The sequence below is a fragment of the Triplophysa rosa genome, linkage group LG12 (genome assembly GCF_024868665.1).
Source record: "Triplophysa rosa linkage group LG12, Trosa_1v2, whole genome shotgun sequence".
NCBI classification, from domain to species: Eukaryota; Metazoa; Chordata; class Actinopteri; order Cypriniformes; family Nemacheilidae; genus Triplophysa; species Triplophysa rosa.
This window is the reverse complement of record NC_079901.1, coordinates 16,332,600-16,350,820: the sequence shown is the minus strand read 5'-3', so window position 1 is coordinate 16,350,820 and position 18,221 is coordinate 16,332,600. Positions and strand designations below refer to the sequence as shown.

The 18,221-nt window shown below is 37.4% G+C and overlaps 1 protein-coding gene across 1 annotated transcript in view; it reads right to left on the bottom strand.

Annotated features, from left to right (window-relative positions):
• Window positions 1-3,721: 3,721 nt before the first annotated feature.
• Window positions 3,722-18,221, bottom strand: part of nrn1la (neuritin 1-like a) — a 27,414-nt gene continuing 12,914 nt past the window's right edge. The window contains exons 2-3 of the mRNA XM_057348190.1: window positions 9,678-9,828; window positions 3,722-5,839 (exon numbers count right to left, since the gene is read on the bottom strand). Of these exons, the coding sequence (XP_057204173.1) occupies window positions 5,560-5,839; window positions 9,678-9,828 (431 nt within the window). The 3' untranslated portion in view covers window positions 3,722-5,559. The remainder of the gene's footprint in view (window positions 5,840-9,677; window positions 9,829-18,221) is intronic.

Here is an 18,221-nt window from a genome sequence, read left to right as displayed (position 1 = left end):
GATATATGAACAATCACCTCAACACCATCATTTGTTCCTTAAACCAGTAAATGTGGAACACAGTGATACCTTAAAGAGATAATGAAAATTCTGTCATGAATTACTCAACCTCAAGTTGTCTAAACCTGTATACATTTCTTGTTGGTTGAACACAAAGAAAGATATTTGGAAGAATGTTAGCAACTGAGATTCCTGCCCCACTACCATTAAAACAGTTGTCAAAGGTGCCCCAGAACAAACCGTTTTCTTAAATTCTTCAAAAAATATATTTTCTTTTGTGTTCAACAAAACAAATAAATATACAATAATTCTTTCTGCTATGGTAGTCAATGGTGCCCTAGAAATCTCAGTTGATAACATTCTTCTAAATATCTTTATTTGTCTTCAACCAAACAAATAAATGTATACAGGTTTGGAACAACATGAGGGCAAGTAATTCATGACATAATTTTAATTTTGCGTGAACTATCCCTTTAAATTACCAGGGCTTTGTTTTAAATGCATTATGGACACCATATAGTGTATAAAAACCAGAACTATAGGAAGTAGGCTAATACCATTGGGATCATGACTGACTGTGTACTGTATGTTATCTTACAAAACAGGTTATTGTTTGTCCATGATAACTACATGTGTAAAATGTAGGCATCACACTTCAATGTGTGCCAATGGTCTGCGTATCTTTCCTTCTAACCAGGATCCGTTTAACCCATCCCTCCTGCAGTGCCAATAGATTATTCATTACTGTTTTCCTGAGCGCGAAGCAATTGCAAGCCCACCACTGCCTCCCGTGATTTCCACCGGGACTCTTCCAGGGACCATTCTTATCTCAGCAGGGAATTAAAATATGGCATGTAGTGAAAAATGAATCACAGCTTTGTACTAGCACAAAAACACATAAACATAACACACACACATTGAAAGACAGTAACCCTCATCCTCTTGAAATCAGAGATCCACTGAACTATAGGTAACTGGTTTTTTAAGGCATCCATAAAAGCATAGACATTAACTGATGATATGCACTATGTATAAACATACACAAACTAAAAGCAGCAGGATCTGATCAGGACTGAAAAATTGGCCCGTAGGGAAATGTGGGGCCATCTGTGTTGGCAAGTATTGATTTAGGGTGTATTGACACCCCACATTGACCATTGGAAAACATAAAACTGACTTTGCTTTTAAATCTTTTTTTTGTCACAATTGGGTTTTGTGTATTTTGTAAATGCTGTTTTTTGCTGATACTGCTTAAAATGGAGCAAAAGTAATTATATATAATAATAATAATATATATAATATAATTACATATAATATGTATAATTCAATCGTTCTAATATATCTATTCAATCTATTCATGCTCCCATGTCCCACCCTCTTTATATAGCCCCCACCAATGTTTTCTCACATTTCATTGTATCACCTTCAACACATCAGATTGACCCTCCATTCATTTTAGATGAATCAATCACAGTGAAAGGGACAAAGAGAGGGAGAAAGAAAGAGAGCGGAGCCACAAAATGGAGGAACAGGAGAAAGAGAAACTATATTCCGCTCGAAGAGAAAGAAATCCAGAAAGTAAACTAGATTTAACCCCTTGGGCAGAGTTTTAATAAGGGAGTGTGCGCTAGTTTTGCAGAGAGCTGGAATGGGCAATTTCAGGATTCCTGAGTGATAAATTACCTTTTTGTCTCCCTGAATTTAATGAGTGAATGTGGAGAAGGATTTTAAGAGCTATTATCTCCCGTGGCACATTTGTGCTAGGTGAACAAAGAACTGCTGATGTAATATATCTGATTGAAAGTATTTTTGACTCTAAACATCAGATATGCTGTGCCCACAATTGAAAATGTGAGACAACACAGTTTAAAAGGACAAAACCATCATACTTTATACTGTCAAAAAAGGGTCCGTGAACTTCGTTAATGACATAAATCTTTTAAGTCAAATAAATGAAATCTTCTAAGCTGTCTGGGATATCTATTTATTCGTTTATTGACCACAGGCGCCATTAAGGGGGGAAATGGGAATACTTAATATGCTGCAGGTTACGCTGAGCCTGGTTTTGGGCGACGTCACATTCATATCTATTCAGGATGACTTTAACATACTGAAACGAAAAAAGCATGAAGCTAAAGATGACATGGAATTCAAAGCATGATTTGAGCAGATTTTAGACCGAGGATTCTTCAGAGGATTCGTAAAGTATCACCTGTCCCTTCCTATAGCAATAATGTGGCAGATCAGTACAGCTGCCAAGCGCAATGGAGACGGGCTGAGAAGTGAAGGGTGGAATGTGATCAAACAGCTCATCCTCCCCCAATCAATCAGACAGGCCTCTGATTAATGCTAGCAGTGTTATAGTCTGGCATTAGTCGAGTGTGTGTGCTTGTGTGTGTGTAACATCTGCACAGAGGGCAACTGGCCCAGCAGATCTCTTACCTAAATCAAGCACAAACTGTCTGCTGCACTACGGGTGATTAATGTTCAGAGCATCACCACTAAAATGTGAATGTTTCAGGTTTCCTGTGATAAAATCAAGCTGGATGAAATCATAAATATTAATCTGCAGTACAATCATATACACTGTACACTGTAAAAGGTGTAATTTTACTGTTATATTTTACATAACTCTACAGAATGTATTTTTAATATACGGTAAATGGGTGTAAAAATGATTGACATGAAAAACATGTAATTTTACTTAAAAATAGTTTTTCCATGCCACAACTGCCGGAATATTACATTTTTTTTAATGGATTTTTTTACAGTGATAAGTTTGGGCTCCATTTGTTTATGTGACCTGGTATGAAATAAAATATATGCCCTAAAAATGCTGGGTTATTTCAACTCATGGTTGTGTCAAAAATGTACAATTTTCCAGATTATTTTAAACCAGTGCATTTTACCCAACCATTAGTTGGTGTATGCTCCAAAATACTTAACTTTCTGACAGCTAGTTTGTTGCTGCTCTTAGATTATTTACCTCCTCACAACATCTATGAACGGTATTCCTATAATTATTTTATAAACATTTTAATTTCACCAGACAGCCTTGAACATTAAACAGAATGCACGGCAAGACATTTCACGGATTCTGCGTGCGCTGTCTCGGATAGCCTGTTAAAACAGACCTAAAGGAAAATGAAAAATAGTAAGCTTTCCTGCAATTAAAACGCCTACGTAAACACAACAAGCAATAAAACCCCAGCGCATCCACATTAGTCTTTATACTGTTACTGGATTACTGTCAGAGCATTTATCATCAGCACACCACACGGTACACAGACAACATCAATAAGTATTCCAGCTGCCTTATTGCAACACAAACCTGGCCTAGAGTCCCATACAAACAAAACGTGCTGCATTGACTTTCAATAGATATTAGTTCAAGGTTTATGTACAGACTGCATGAATACGAATTAGTTAAATGCATACTTTAAGCACACACGCAGACTCACAAATGCCCTATAGCATAAAAACAATTGGACATGATATGTTTTTAAAGCACTGCAGCAAGATTCAGTGTTTGGAGGTAATCTCTGTTTTACTAACTGAACGGTGGAATTGTGTTTTCAAAGGCATCTGTGACCAATGAAATATTAATATCTAAAAGAGGTAGAGAAATGATATGATCACACATATGCAGCTGTAAAAGGTAGCTTGCTAGTGAAAACAATGTGTTTTATGGACATAAACCAAGATGAAATCTAGGTTACTGTATTGACCACCACCTTTTATTTATAATATGTTATATCGATTTTAGCAAATAGTTTTGTAGTCAGTTTCATGATGAGACTAAAATGTTTGGAAACAAAAGGCATTTAAAGCAAAGAATAAAACTACAGTCAACAAGATAAAGACATTGAGAAATTAAGTGACTTCATATTTTTGTCTGGTGACTTTATGGTGACTGGTTCTAGTTACAGCATGAAAATAAGCAAATATATGGGAAAATCTTTTTGACAAAAAAACATTTTATACATGCGGTTCATATAATGCACCTATCAAGCAAATTATAACTGTGTTCATATATTATTAAAGTGTGTCAGATAAGGAAGGCATTACATAATAAGCACTATTTAGCAAGGATTGACATACACTTAAATCTGTACACATTAGCCCTTATGTTATTTAGACTTTGACATTTTTATAAGATTCTTCTACATTCACTGGCTTTGACAACAGATTAGTGCGACTTTTAGCAAATAAAAACACGTCAGAACATTGCGAGACTGCCTTTGATTCATCAGCAACAGCTGTCTGAAACACTTTCGTAAATATAGAAACAATTTCTTATTACCAAATAAAAAGGAATTTTGAGACGTACAGTAATAACGTGGTAATTCCCCCTAATTAAAGTTCTTTTCCTTCTTTGACTAAATAAATGGCTTTTGCCCTCCTTAATAAGTTTACTGCATTGGTAAACATGATTGATTGCCAATTAAATCTAAAAATGAAACATAAATCACATTGACTTGAGAATCCGCTGAGCCGAGCAGAGCCGGCGTTGAGCGTGTAGATAACGAAAGCTGATCTAGGGAAAAACTTCTGTACCAGCATGTTTACTTTACACGTAAAAGTGTGTAGAAACGCGACGTGCGCTCATATTATGACATCAGTCATTCAGTTTGCTCTCATTAGATGGTAATGAGTTCATGCTGTTAACCCTCATTGAATTGCACATAAATGACAATAAATCTGGTTTATATAATATACTCATTTAGATCTATGAAATAAGCTATTCTTTACAGCGTTTCGGTCATATTTACAGTATATTAGCGTCATTTAGTGATTTGAAGCTAGAAAATTTGTTTGTAAACGTGTGTTGTTACAAATACATATTTTATGAAAAAAAAGGAGCAATTAGGAATGTATATGTGCAAAATTATAGACATTGTACTCTGAGCAACATCAAATGAACACCAGTTCCATGCTGATTCAGATAAGTACCAAAACACCTTGGAGCACAATACTGTGCTGTTTGTTAAACTAAATCAATGAACCCGTCATTAAGGTTTAAACCGTCACCGGAAGGCATTCAGACACACCTCTGATGAGCCTTTTCTCAAGCACGGCCTGTAGGTGAGTTCGTTTGCTTAGATTTACTTTTATTTGTAGTAATCCTTAAACGTAATCCTCTCATGGGTCTATAAAAGAAGATTACAGCACAGAGTGAAATAATGAAATTTGTTGAGTGCTCTTTACATTTACATTTATTTTTTGAGTGCTCAGATGAGGGTGTTCAAATGTTTGTAAATGTCTTGCTGTATTTTTTCTGGTCCTTTTTTATTTTTGAGATTTAAATTGTGCCTTCAAATGAATGTGTGGTTTTAAACAGAACTGTCAAACTTAAACAACGGGGTAATATTGCGCACCTAAAAACTTCTGAATACATCTGCCAAGCGTCCCCTGCGTGAAATGACTTTCCTTTTGTTCAGAAGAGTCTGACTTGCAACCAAAAACATCATTATTCATGAGATATGTAAGTCACGTTTTTCAATGTCCTGGACATATGAACATTGAGGTGAGTATTGTTGAGAAAGCAGAAACATGTAATTATATCCATGGAAACAGTAGTATAGATAAACAAAAGAGGGTCAAAAGGTTGAAATGGGGCAAACTATGGCTAGCGCGTCCCTTTAGCGACTCCTGATTGGTCTCATCCGGGCTTTGGGAATCAGAGGCGGATTGGCTACGACTAGAGCACATCTCATATAGGTTTCCAGAAAACTGCATCTTTTTGGACTCTTGTCTCAGCGACACCCACACTACAGCAGCTTCTTCAGGGCAGCCGGCCATGGCCACATTTGCACAGTCATGAAAATCGTCCCAGGACCTGCAACAAATCAAATTTAAGGTTAATGTTCAGAATGTTCAGCATCTAATCTATATACCAATGAGTGAGAATATGTGAATAAAATAAATCTGAAACCTAAATCATCTCTGCAGCCATAGTTTACTATGAACAACCAGGCAGCCCTACGTTAGTCTAGTTGTCTAAATTACATTATGATAAGTCTAATTTACATACAAAGGATGTGTGATAAGACAAGAACTGCTTTAAAGTATTTAACACGTGGCATTGCAATATTTTAACATTTAACACTTGGTGATACTGGATTGCAGGTGGTTAGTATATAAGAAGCAAGTTTTTACATTGAAATAATGTAAACAGATGTGGAATAACTGTTTAAGATTTTCCCCTTTAAACATTTTTTTTTAATTAGAAACAACTGAGAATTTAATGCATGACTTGTGCCCGGTTTCACAGACAAGGCTTAGGACTAGTCCCAGACTAAAATGAAAGTTTGAGCTGTCTTAACGGAAAATAAATTGCCCTGACATATCTTTAAATATGTAATTACAATTGTTTTGTCTCAAGATGCACACCAGTAATGTTTTTATCTATAAGGCATTTTAATAAAAGCTTAAATAACCTAATTTAACTAAAGCATAGTCCTGGCTTAAGCTAAGCCTTGTCTATGAAACCAGGCCATGGTGTTTAAACCCATTTGTTTATAAAAATAAACTAATGTTTATTTTTTACAGAGCAAGTATTTCAGGATTTCCGGTTTGAGGGAATTCCCAAAAAGCCACAAGCAATCAAAATGAACGTGTCTCAAGTGCTAAAACACTGTCATAAACTGACATGGGCTGAAATCACTTACTGTAGTTTACAGCCATAACAAACACACAGGCATTCTGCAAACTGCTAACAATACACTTTTGTGAATTCAAAGAGCACAAATACAAAATATGATGAATATGTAAAACACTAGAATGGAAATATTTTCTCTTTGAAAAACAGTGGAGTGAAAGATGATATGAAAAACTCAAAAAACTCAATTTTCATTTGAAAAAAATTAAAAATTTTCACAACTTGAAACCTGTATGACTTTCTTCTACAGAACACAAAAGAAGATATTCTGAAGAAAGACATTTCTCAAAATATCTTCATTTGTGTTTTACAAAGGGAAAAAAGTCATTCAGGTTTGGAATGACGAGAGTGAATAAATATGTTTTTTATCCCTCTAAATAATGATGCATTGCATGCAGTTCATAATGCAAGTATGTCCTTCAACAATAATGCATATGTTTTTCACAAATTCTTTCTATAAAAATAAAACGATTTCAGGAAATGTCACGCCATGCATGATCTTTGCCTGACATCATCAGCCTGGAGGGAGAATCTCAAAGATCCCCTGACAGAAGATCAGACAAACTTCTGGAGAAGCAGTATGTGACTGTGAACATAAGTGTGTGCGTGCATACCTGCGTTTACGCTTGTGTGTACTCGCGATCACTGAGATCAGTGTCACGATTAATTGGTACCTTGAGGAACACCACTGAAATATCCATGTTAAAGGAAACGCAGCCGTGTCCTCATTGGCTGACTGTGTATGGTTTAAATGCTAAAAGTAGGACCAAGCGATGCTGTCGTCTTGATCATGATTCATTCAGTAAGTGGTGTAAACAGGTGATGTGTAACTGATCAAGCCTGACTTGAGGATAAACAAGAGGCTGTCCTCTAACAACACCATGCTGCTACACAATGAATACTTAAAGACTTCCTGCAGCTGCTGGCTGTGACATCATTTAAAGTCACATCATAGATGCATGATCTATAGAGTGCCAGACAGGAAGAGACAAATATGGAAAGAGAGAGAGAGAACGAGAGAGCCAGTCTTTAATTAGAATATTCACTCGAGCACACAGAGGAGAAGAAAGATGAGGGAGTAGAGAACGAAGTGCAGAAAAGGGCAGGAGGGAAAGTCAGTAAATGAGATAAAATGAAACAAAGGAAGATAGAAAATGAATGAGGTGTCATGACAGTGAACTGTTATACTTATCACAGTGACAACCTGTGACATCACAACAAAGCATGGATGGCAATGACTTTGAGGTGTGAACAATGTGTTTTATGTGAATATGTATGTGGTGAATATATTGAGAAGTATATACTGTGTCATTCTTTCCATACCTTAAATTAACATATCGCTGCTGTCCTTCTGAAACCTTGTATCTCCATATTTCATTACTTTAGTTTTTTTTTGTTGCCATAAACCATTATTATTAGTCACTCTTTATGTTTGTCACAGGGTTTATATTTCAATTCTTTACTCAAATTACCAAAGTTAATTTTGACATGTTTAATCATCTATTAACATTTTGATTGTCACGGTCCTGCCTTCTTGTTCATGAATTTCTAGTCGTGTGGCAGGATCGGGACAGAGTCCTTAGGTATTATGTGAGAAAGCCATGGGTTGTTTACGTTTTTACATCTCATGTGCTTTCTTGTGTCTTGTCATTGGCCCCGCCCCTCTCGTTTCATGTATTGCTTCTCTGCCGTGTCTAATGTTTCCCACCTGCCCTCGTTGATTACCCTTCGTTTGTCTTCCCTATAAATAGTCCTCATGTTTCATTGTCCTGTGTTCGGTCATTGTGTGTGATTGTATGCCTTGTCTTCCCGTGGCCTTACCAGTGTTACAGTTTTCGTGCTCGTGCTCCCACTGTCCAGATCTTGTCTAGTCCAGTAAGTGTGTAATTTAGTTCTTTTCTAGTGTTATGTCAGTTTATTGATAGTTAGTCTACGTCCTTGTTATTCCTGTCTTTAATGTTATACCCCATCGTGGGTCTTTGTTTTGTGTTTTTTTGTTCATAATAAAGTCATTTGTTAACCCCTTCAACCCCGCCTGCCTGCAATTGGGTTCTTCTGCCTGTTCCGTGACATTGATAATATATTATTAGGGGTCAAGCCACGTAGTGGCGTAGACACCTATTGTATCTGTTAGTCTTCTTATTATTATGTTTCTTCTTCTTCTGCCATGGAAGTCTATGGCAGCCCATAGAACCGTACATGGGAAAGTTGTGAAATTTGGCACACACATAGAGGACATATATGGATTCTCTTACCCAAACTCCATAGCGCCACCAACAGTCCAAACTTCCACATACATTTTTGCGTATACTTTTGAACCATAAATCCTAGAAACAAAATTGGCTCATGTCGATTCGAATGCACCGTATGACGTCATTTTCCGCCATGAAATTATCCCAGCCATTGTGAATTTTTTGAAAAACCTATTTTTTCAAACTCCTCCCAGGCCGTTTTTATTGTGTTCTAAGTGCATATCCCTATGTTTTTAAACTTGGTTTTCAAAATCGGATAATCTGACATGTCCAAAATATTTCCCTTTGGGCCATTGTTGGGCTTGACCCCGTAATTGCTGCTTGCAGCTATATTTTTTGTTATTATAGTTATTATATCCAACAGTGTGAAATGTTTTAGCGTGAGACAAACCAACTAGTAACTTCAAACATCACAGAATTAACAAAACTCCATGCGACAATGTATTGATGTTTCTGCTGCTGTTTTTCCACTAAAGATGGATCATCCTGCAGGATAATGTCATTAAGAAACTCAGGGATATTACAAAGACTAATAGGATGGAACGTGAAAGTGAGGACTAAGGAAAATCCCAAATCAATACCAATTAAAAACAATATTTCCATAAAGACATACAAATTGTGCAGTGCTGTGAGACTGGAGTTGAGAGTTGAGACCGTTTTATACAGTGTATTATAAGGACATAAAGACTCTGCATAGTGAAGATGACCTACCTTGTGTATATACTATACATTCATGCATTTATGTGCCTAGGCTTTTGTCTTACTTGCAAATGGAGTCAATCTCCTGCGTGTCCCCGTCTCTTTGAGCGCTGACAGTGAGACTGTCCCCCAAAGCAAGCAGACACTGGGCGAACCCTTTATAGATGGAGCTGCACTTCCTGGTGGCTGCAGCAGAACACGGACTGGAGAAAAACACTAGAAAAAACAGAGATAAACAGTAATATTACTCACAATAGAATACTGTTGAATATGAGGATGAATAGACATGTGGAATGAAAAAGATGCATAAACATATTTTGCTATTCAAAGATATCAGACATTGAAAAGAGAAAGCATTGCAACTAACCTTCTTTGATTCTTTATGCAAACCAATTAGTTTAAAGAATACCAATATAACAGAATGTACATATTACTGGTACATTACTGTACTTTTGTAAATATACAGTTTTGTCATTTGCGGAACATCTACAGAAATATTTCAGGTCTTTCTTTTTAAGCTAAATGTATTCAAGCGTACAAATGTTGTATTGGTAGCAATGGGGAATTGGAGCTCAATGCACAAAACAATAACTTCGGCGATGCAACTTAGCCCATTAAATGAGAACAAGTTTTTCCCCATTGTCATGTGGAAAAGCCTTCCAGTCTGATTCATTTATTTCCAAAAGCTCAGATACAAATGATATTTCCCCAATTCGCACTGATTTCCCAATCCATTGGCAAGGTTTTCCAGTAATAGAAAAGCTGGGGTGACATTGAATGGCTTTCACCTAAGACAGCCAACAAAAGGCTTTAGTGTTTCTACAGTTGTGGGTTCTTGGCTATTTATAAATTGTTTGTAAAGAGGGTTCTAAGCTTCATTGTTAGAACTGAACCTTGAGAAAATAACAGAAAATTCAATAAGATCGAATACAATAGACACGTCACAGAAACATTGCTTATGTGAATATCTACAGTATAGCGATTCATCTGGTTCTCTTCTCACGCAGCTGTCTCACCATCTCCTGTTCTCCATAGCTCATACCTATTGACATTAAACCTCAGATGGAAGTAACAGTGAACCCAAGTGAGATATGCAGGGGATCTTAATTGGGTCAGACAGCAAATCACCCGCACTCTCCAAAGTCCCATGAGGAAATGCATGATTAATATTTGATAGGCAAGAGTTTTCTCTCTCTTTCTCTCCCTGCTAGCTTTATTTCCACACTACTGCAAACCTATTGATTTCCAGCTATGTTTGTGCAGCGAGGTCTAAGGATTATTGGTTTCACTCATCGCCATCAACATTTAATGAAGATCTGGAGTAGGAAAGAAAACCAAGTGCTTTGGAAGACAGAGGATTCTTTCAGGGAAATGAAAAAATTGCAAAAACTGATGTTCTTTGATGATTGTTAAGGGAAACCCTGTTTAACTGTTATTTAATATGGAAACCCCACAGCCTTATAATGATATGACTCATGCACCATTAAATTAAATATGCTGTATTTAAATCAAAGAGTTCATTTTATCATCCAGGGCCAGCATACTTAATACTTAATAGAAACAAATGTATAGTACAATGCAATGTAAGTCGCTTTGGATAAAAGCGTCTGCCAAAATGCATAAATGTAAATGTTAATATGGAAGTCCATTTAACCTCTTTAAGTAGCTATAAACACAATAATATCTAAATGCAGTAAATTTACAGTATCGCTGTATGCCCCAGTGTTGTTGCTGTGTGTAATTTGACAGAAATTATTATGACAGGATTTATTGACAGAAATGCAACAAAATACATAACTGTGTTCAGAGGTGTATAAACACCTTACATAATGAAGTGTTTTTATTAGAATGAGCTATTTCTATCTACATTCACTGCAGGTCCCATGTTGTTTCTACAGTATCCCTAAACCGACAAACTGCTCAGAGAACATTTCGTAAATATGTTATCTCCTTTCGGGAAAGAAGCGAAAACGTGATAACATTTTAGTCCTGTGAGTGCTGCTGTAGTGCTTCAAAAGGGAGGGGTGGAGTTAGCCGTTGGTTGCAATTTGCAACCTTACCACTAGATGCCGCTAAAATCTCCACATTGTTCCTTTGAAAAATCAAGTAATCATGACTGAAAATTTGGGTTTCGGCTTATAAATGATAAATAAACCTACAAAGTCCTACACGTTAAATTGAAGTGCAATGAATTTAAAATGATCAGTTAAAATTCTGTAAAGAATACCCATAATCCTTTGTGTCTGAATGTTGTGATTATTTATGTTTGGTCATAGAATAAAAACTGCTGGGTTGCTAAAAAAACTGATTAGTTAAACAAGTTATAGAGGTTTTTACCTTATTTTAGTATTACTGGTGGTGTTTTACAGTAAAACAAAAAACTGTGAAGCCACCATTCAGGTGATTTGTGTTTGCTTTGGTAAACCTGTTCAACATTTTCCCCCATAATAATTAAATGACATGTAAAAAATCTTGAATTCTGTATTGAGTCTTTCAATATTTTTTGTGTCATAATATCATGAAGTATATAAAATAAGCACAAAGTTAAGTCAATTTAATTGTAAACGTAAATATACAAGTTTTGGGAATGAATTTACTCAATCAACAAAGTACACTTTTTAAGTTTCCAGTGCACAATTAAACAACAAAAGTGAGCAGACTGAGAGAAAACAAGAAATCAAATCATCTAAAATGGCGACATCCTCTTTAGATGAAAACCAAGACATTTCGATGTCCGATTACATTTCTCTGAATTTCTAATTCTTGCCCTTCGAGAGACCTGAAGAGCTGTATGCCTTAGTTATGTTATTACTGATCTATCTGAGTGCTGTCCACCCACATACAGCCTGATCTGGGCCGGGCCATTCTGCTCAGCGAGCCGCTGTGACCCAGGCTGCAGACACAGGGCTTGTTTGAACCACAGCATTAATTTTTAATCTGTGGTGCCAGATATCCATGAGGAGTCCACAAGGTTCCTTAATAAATAAATAAATGATATAAAACAGGGGACTTGCATGAGAGGGACATGCAAAAAAAGGAAATCCAAAAGAAAGAAAACCGTGTTTATCGTGCTTTAAGATGTTGTTTTAGCTCCTGTTCAAATCACCATATATTACAAGGCTGGTGTTCTGATGATTACACAATCCATGATGAAGCAATTTTTCATCATCATTTTAAAAAGCAGGTTATGAAACCTTGAAAAACGTCATAATAAATAATGTAGTGTTTTAAGCCGCATGGACCACTTAGAGCAACACAGCTGCATAATCCTTTGTCTCTAGAGAGGCACAGACACGATAGGGTTTAAAAGGAAGTGAAACTGCCTGTCTCTCTCTTTTCTCTGTCTGTCTGTCAGGTTTGTAGGTCTTTGTTATGTGTTTTAGTTATTACTGATTGCTCCCTGCCATTAAATCTATGTTTATTCGGACAGACACAGTCAAACGTTAAAGTGATAGTTCTCCCAAAAATATCAACTCTGTCATCATTTACTCATCCTCTTGTCATTTCAAACCTGTATGACTTTCTCTCTTCTGCAGAACAGAAAAGAAGATATTTTGAAGAATGTTGTTAACAAGCACCTATTCACTTGCATTGGTTTTGTGTCCATAAAATAGAAGTGAATGGGGGTGGCAGTCTTCGGTTACCAACAAAATATCTTTTTTGTTCTGCGGAAGAAAGAAAGTCATATAGCTTTGAAGGGACAAGAGGATGAGTAAATGATGAATGATGAGTTTGTATTTTTGGGTGAAGATGTTACACAATATGACCTCTGAAGCATAAAATTCCTATTTATGAGACAGAATAGGCAAGCTTTAGCCAGACCAGTGCTGAGCGAACACATTCGCTGCTGAGGTTTGCCACACCATCTCACAGGCTTCCCATGGGAAGCATATCAAAATAATGAAAAAACATTTTTATTTGTCAGTTTCCGGATTTACATATACAAGCGTAGCGGTGAATATAAATATGTTGCGCAGACATGCAGGCACACTACCAAAGTTAATGTTTGCTAATTTTTGCTTGTTTAGCTTATGTCTAGTGAACATAAAATGACAATATGCTCAATTACGAGATGATCAGCCAAATGAACAAATGCATGTGGCAAACTCAATAGGCAGAGATTGGTTGGTGAAAAACTGATGCCTAGGTAAAAATGTACATGTTCATGGTTTGGAGGGCCTGAAAATGACTAAAACAATGATAAGGGAATTACAAAAAAAGATGTTAAAATGAGCATTCGGGACCTGATTAAAGCATCCGTAAAAAAGAAAATGTCTCAAATAATTTGCTAAACTCAGACCAGCCAGATCAAGTGAAAGCTCGAGACACACAACACTGATACTTTGTGTGATGTAAGACACATTATTGGGCAGAAGTCATTAAGAAAACTCAGTGTCTGCAGGGAACAGAGCTCAATCAAAAGCACCAGGAGCATGACTCAAGGGAGAAACTTCATTATATTTATATATATATATATATATATATAGCACAAGTGTCGTGGCCATTCACTTTCTACACCACTTTTGAGCCATGTGGATTTGAAAGCAGCTTATAAAACTTATTTTTAATAGCTAAAAATTATTTGTAATATTATATAAGGTGCATTAATATCACAGTTTTTTTTATTAAAATGTTTAAAGGTCCAGTTTGTCATTTTTTGGAGGATCTATTGACAGAAATGCAATAATAATATACATAACTGTCTTCAGAGGTGTATAAAAATCTTACATAATGAAGCGTTTTGTTTTTATCACCTAAGTGGCCATTCACATTTCGCATCTAAAACCGCACGGAAAACGCGAGCCGCGTTGCTCTCTCCTTTTTTCTAGCATTTGGGAGCTTGTGCTTTCCTGGCGTCTGCCGTTGCCGTTAAGACGAGGAGGTATTAACAAAGGACATATGGATTACATGCACTCAAATGCTGTGATCATCTGTGTCTCCATCTTTGCTAAGCTTTTCTATATTGGTGTGATTGGTTGGTTCTTGTCACATGACCTGCGGTGCACCCGCGGCATTCTGAAAAGTTGAAATATTTTCATCTTGATGCGGCGCCGATGTGCCTAGAAAAAGGAGCGCATCGCACCGAATGTGCGTCGTGGCCATGCCGCTCCCTGTTTGAGCAGGGTTGCAGCATGTCTACATTTAAAATAACAAATTTGTGCGGGCAAAAGACGTGAAATGTGAATGGCCCCTACGAAGTCGCTGGCTGCCTGAACGGGGCTTAGAAGGCGTTCCTATCTTTGGTTGTCCTAGTAACAGTTTAAACTAACCCTCCAGTAACTGACGAGAGACGGATGACGTGAGCTCCACTGCTTTACTCCTGTTGGCAGTCGCTCATCATTTACATTACATTTACATTTATGCATTTGGCAGAGGCTTTTATCCAAAGCGACTTACATTGCATTATTCTATACATTTGTATCTGAGTATGTGCAATCCCTGGGATCAAACCCATGACCTTGGCTTTGCTAGCGCCATTTTCTAACCACTCAGCTACATTCACATAAAGTTGAACAATTCTCAACTTTTGTCGCTGGACACGCCCAACATTACTGTCGCCAACGGTTACTGTCGCTCGTGTCACCGGAAGTCGCCGGCTCTCCATTGAAAAGAATGAGATCACATCGCTCTCCTGCTGCTAGTCACTGGCGGTTTGAACGGGGCGTTTCGCTCCCCTTGCAAACTTTTACAATCCTGATAGAGTAAATGTCTATATACTATACAGTATATTTAACTGTGGAGTTCTTCAACTCATAACCCTACTGAAAAAAATCAAGTTTAAATAGCATGCTTAAAAATCTATTCATAATCTATAAATCTATTCATACAAAACTCTCTGTAATCAAATTTCAGCGGGCCACAAAAATCACATGCCATATGCTTCCCTCTGCAGTCCATTTAAAGCTTCTCTGTGAACTCTTACTATGTTTAAAATCAGAGGCAGTGTGCGCATTGCTTCAAACTTTTCTTGCAGTGCTATGGCAACTTTTCCTATGGTAACTGTGGCCCTTTCTTGCGTAGCATCGTTAAGGGCGACAGACTAACAAGCCTAGCAGTGACAGCATAGCGTGCGAAAGGCAGGAGGCTCTATTCCCCGAGCAGACTCTGAAACCGTGCTACCAGCGAACTGCACAAACAAATTCTGATAATTAGCTCATGCCAGCAAAGTCCCCTTTCCAAGTGATTGGTTAACCTCTCCGGTTTTCCATTCACACCTTCCTTCCCAGAACGCTGAATGGAGGGAGGATTGCGGGGGATGAGAACAAGCGTGTTCGCCAGCTGATAATTTCTTTTACAGGTTGGGGAAAGACTGTGTGTGATACAGATACGAGAAAAGACTGTAAATTGAGACAGTAACATTATGTTTAGAGAGCGGAAGGTATTAATAAGAAACTCAGAAGCAGATTCAGACAAGAGGACAATATTAATCATTTTTAACGAGGGAGAAAAATCATGTTCAACTCGACGTGACATAACCGGCAATAGAACTAGAAGGGCTATTCTAGCCCGGGTCGTCCTCCAGGTGAGGACGATTAATTGGAACAAAATGGAACTCACAAGGAAGTGGCAGACAGGTTTCCAGCTTGTTAGTTCAGACGTTTCATCTTATTGTTCAGTAGCTTCGGCAGAGAATGAGATATTTTCACCACCACAGCACCACAACCTTTGTTTGGTTTAAAAAACGCCAAACCAGCCGAACGGCATAAAAGAAATAGATCTGCCTCATCCTTGCATGCTGGGAAAAATACTTATTTTGTATTGCTTAAAGGCCAACGGGGGAAGATAGATGTTGAATGGAACCTTTCTATTTTAAATTTAGTTTGAACGGATGTTTTTCTCACACACATGCCCTCAAATACTTCTGTAGATGTGACGTGTGAACACACGAAATTCCCAGAACACTTTCTGCAGTTTTTGCAATCCCAGTGGCATTGTGGTTTCATTTGGAGGCTAGACAAAATTGGCGGTGGGGATGAGGAATGCAAGCAGCCGACATATTTTCCCATCCCTAATGTGCTGAGTGCCTTACTTTGAGACACTACCACAGCAAGATACCACAATAACATTCACTCACACGTGTAGCAGCGGAAGTGAGAGGAGTAACATGAGAGCGAATGAGACGAGACATGCTTTTAATTGTAGCTATCTCTTCATTATCTCTCGCTTGGAACGGAAAGGATGCGAGGGTTCATTGGTTACATATGATAAAAATGAGACACTCAGACGCTTACAAGGACTGAAAGAGAGATACCACGGTTCCATTGCCATTATTTTGACAGCTGCTATCTGTCCAGAACAAGGTCACAGATAAACCTACAGATGGAGGAGCTCCTTCACTCAGACCTTCACTTAACTGCTGTTTAAATTACATTCCTGTTTTGGCCTGCTGGATAGGCTTAGTAGTGAAGACCCAATTAAAATAATTTCCACGTCAAAAACAAGTTTAATCTGTTAAACCATAGAAACTGCATTTAAGTTAACCTGACAAAGAACTGGATCAGAAATAAAAAAGAAAGGAAATTGATCGGTCTTCTTTTCTATCCACCAGGATACTTTACATAAACAGATAACTTTTGTATATATGTAGTGTCTGTATCAAAGCAAACAGATCTAAGTTTATTTAACAAGAGAGAGAGAGAACTAAGAATAATAGTTTCATGCTAAATCAAAACTCTTTGACAGGTTTCTGCGATTTCCCTGGTCTCTATTGTACCCGAGTCTAATAACTACACTCAAAAATCCCCCCAAAAGCTGTGAATAAACATCCGGTAAGCTATGTAATATTCCAAAATCTAATCTTCTGCTAGAACAAGAACTCGGGTTGTGATTAAACAAGAAAATATTCAAGCGATCCAAGGAATCTGTGGGGCACTAGGGTGTTGTACAGTTCAGAAGCGAAACACCATCAGTGTAAAGCTGTTGAAAACATCGGTCATGTTTAAATGAATGTTTGATGCTCTCACGCACATTTCAGGCAAATGATGACCGTATTAACGCCGTGATTTTAGACCCTAAGATCAGACTCGCCCTGTACTCCCATGTAACCCATACGAGAAAATGATTACCAAGAGCCTTTTTGATCATATGCAAATTTTGTTTTTAAAACATTCTTTCATCTGGCCATGTTCTAGTGAACTCAGCTTTAGTTACACTCAACACAAAAACCTCACTTGCTTTATTAATAAAGAGACTGAAATGCTAAAAGTGAAACACAGCCGAGTTTGCCGAAGTGTTATTTCTGTGCTGTATACATAGGATTAAAAAAAGCATTAAATAAGCACACAGGGGATGATCTGTGAGAAGGGATAAGTGGTTCTCAATTACATTACAATAGAGCATGGTTCCGGAAATAAAGACCCAATTCATTTTCTCCTAGAGAAATTGATTTTGAACATTAAGGTATAAAGGTTTTTAGACATGCCTACAGTATAATAAGATTGGAGGTGTACGCCTTTGTATAGATCATAAACCAGTGTGATTTTGACTTAATTAAAACTCTCTCCTTTATCCTAAATGTGTGCTCTCACTGAGCGTGCGTGTGTGTGTGTGTGTGTGTGTGTGTGTGTGTGTGTGTGTGTGTGTGTGTGTGTGTGTGTGTGTGTGTGTGT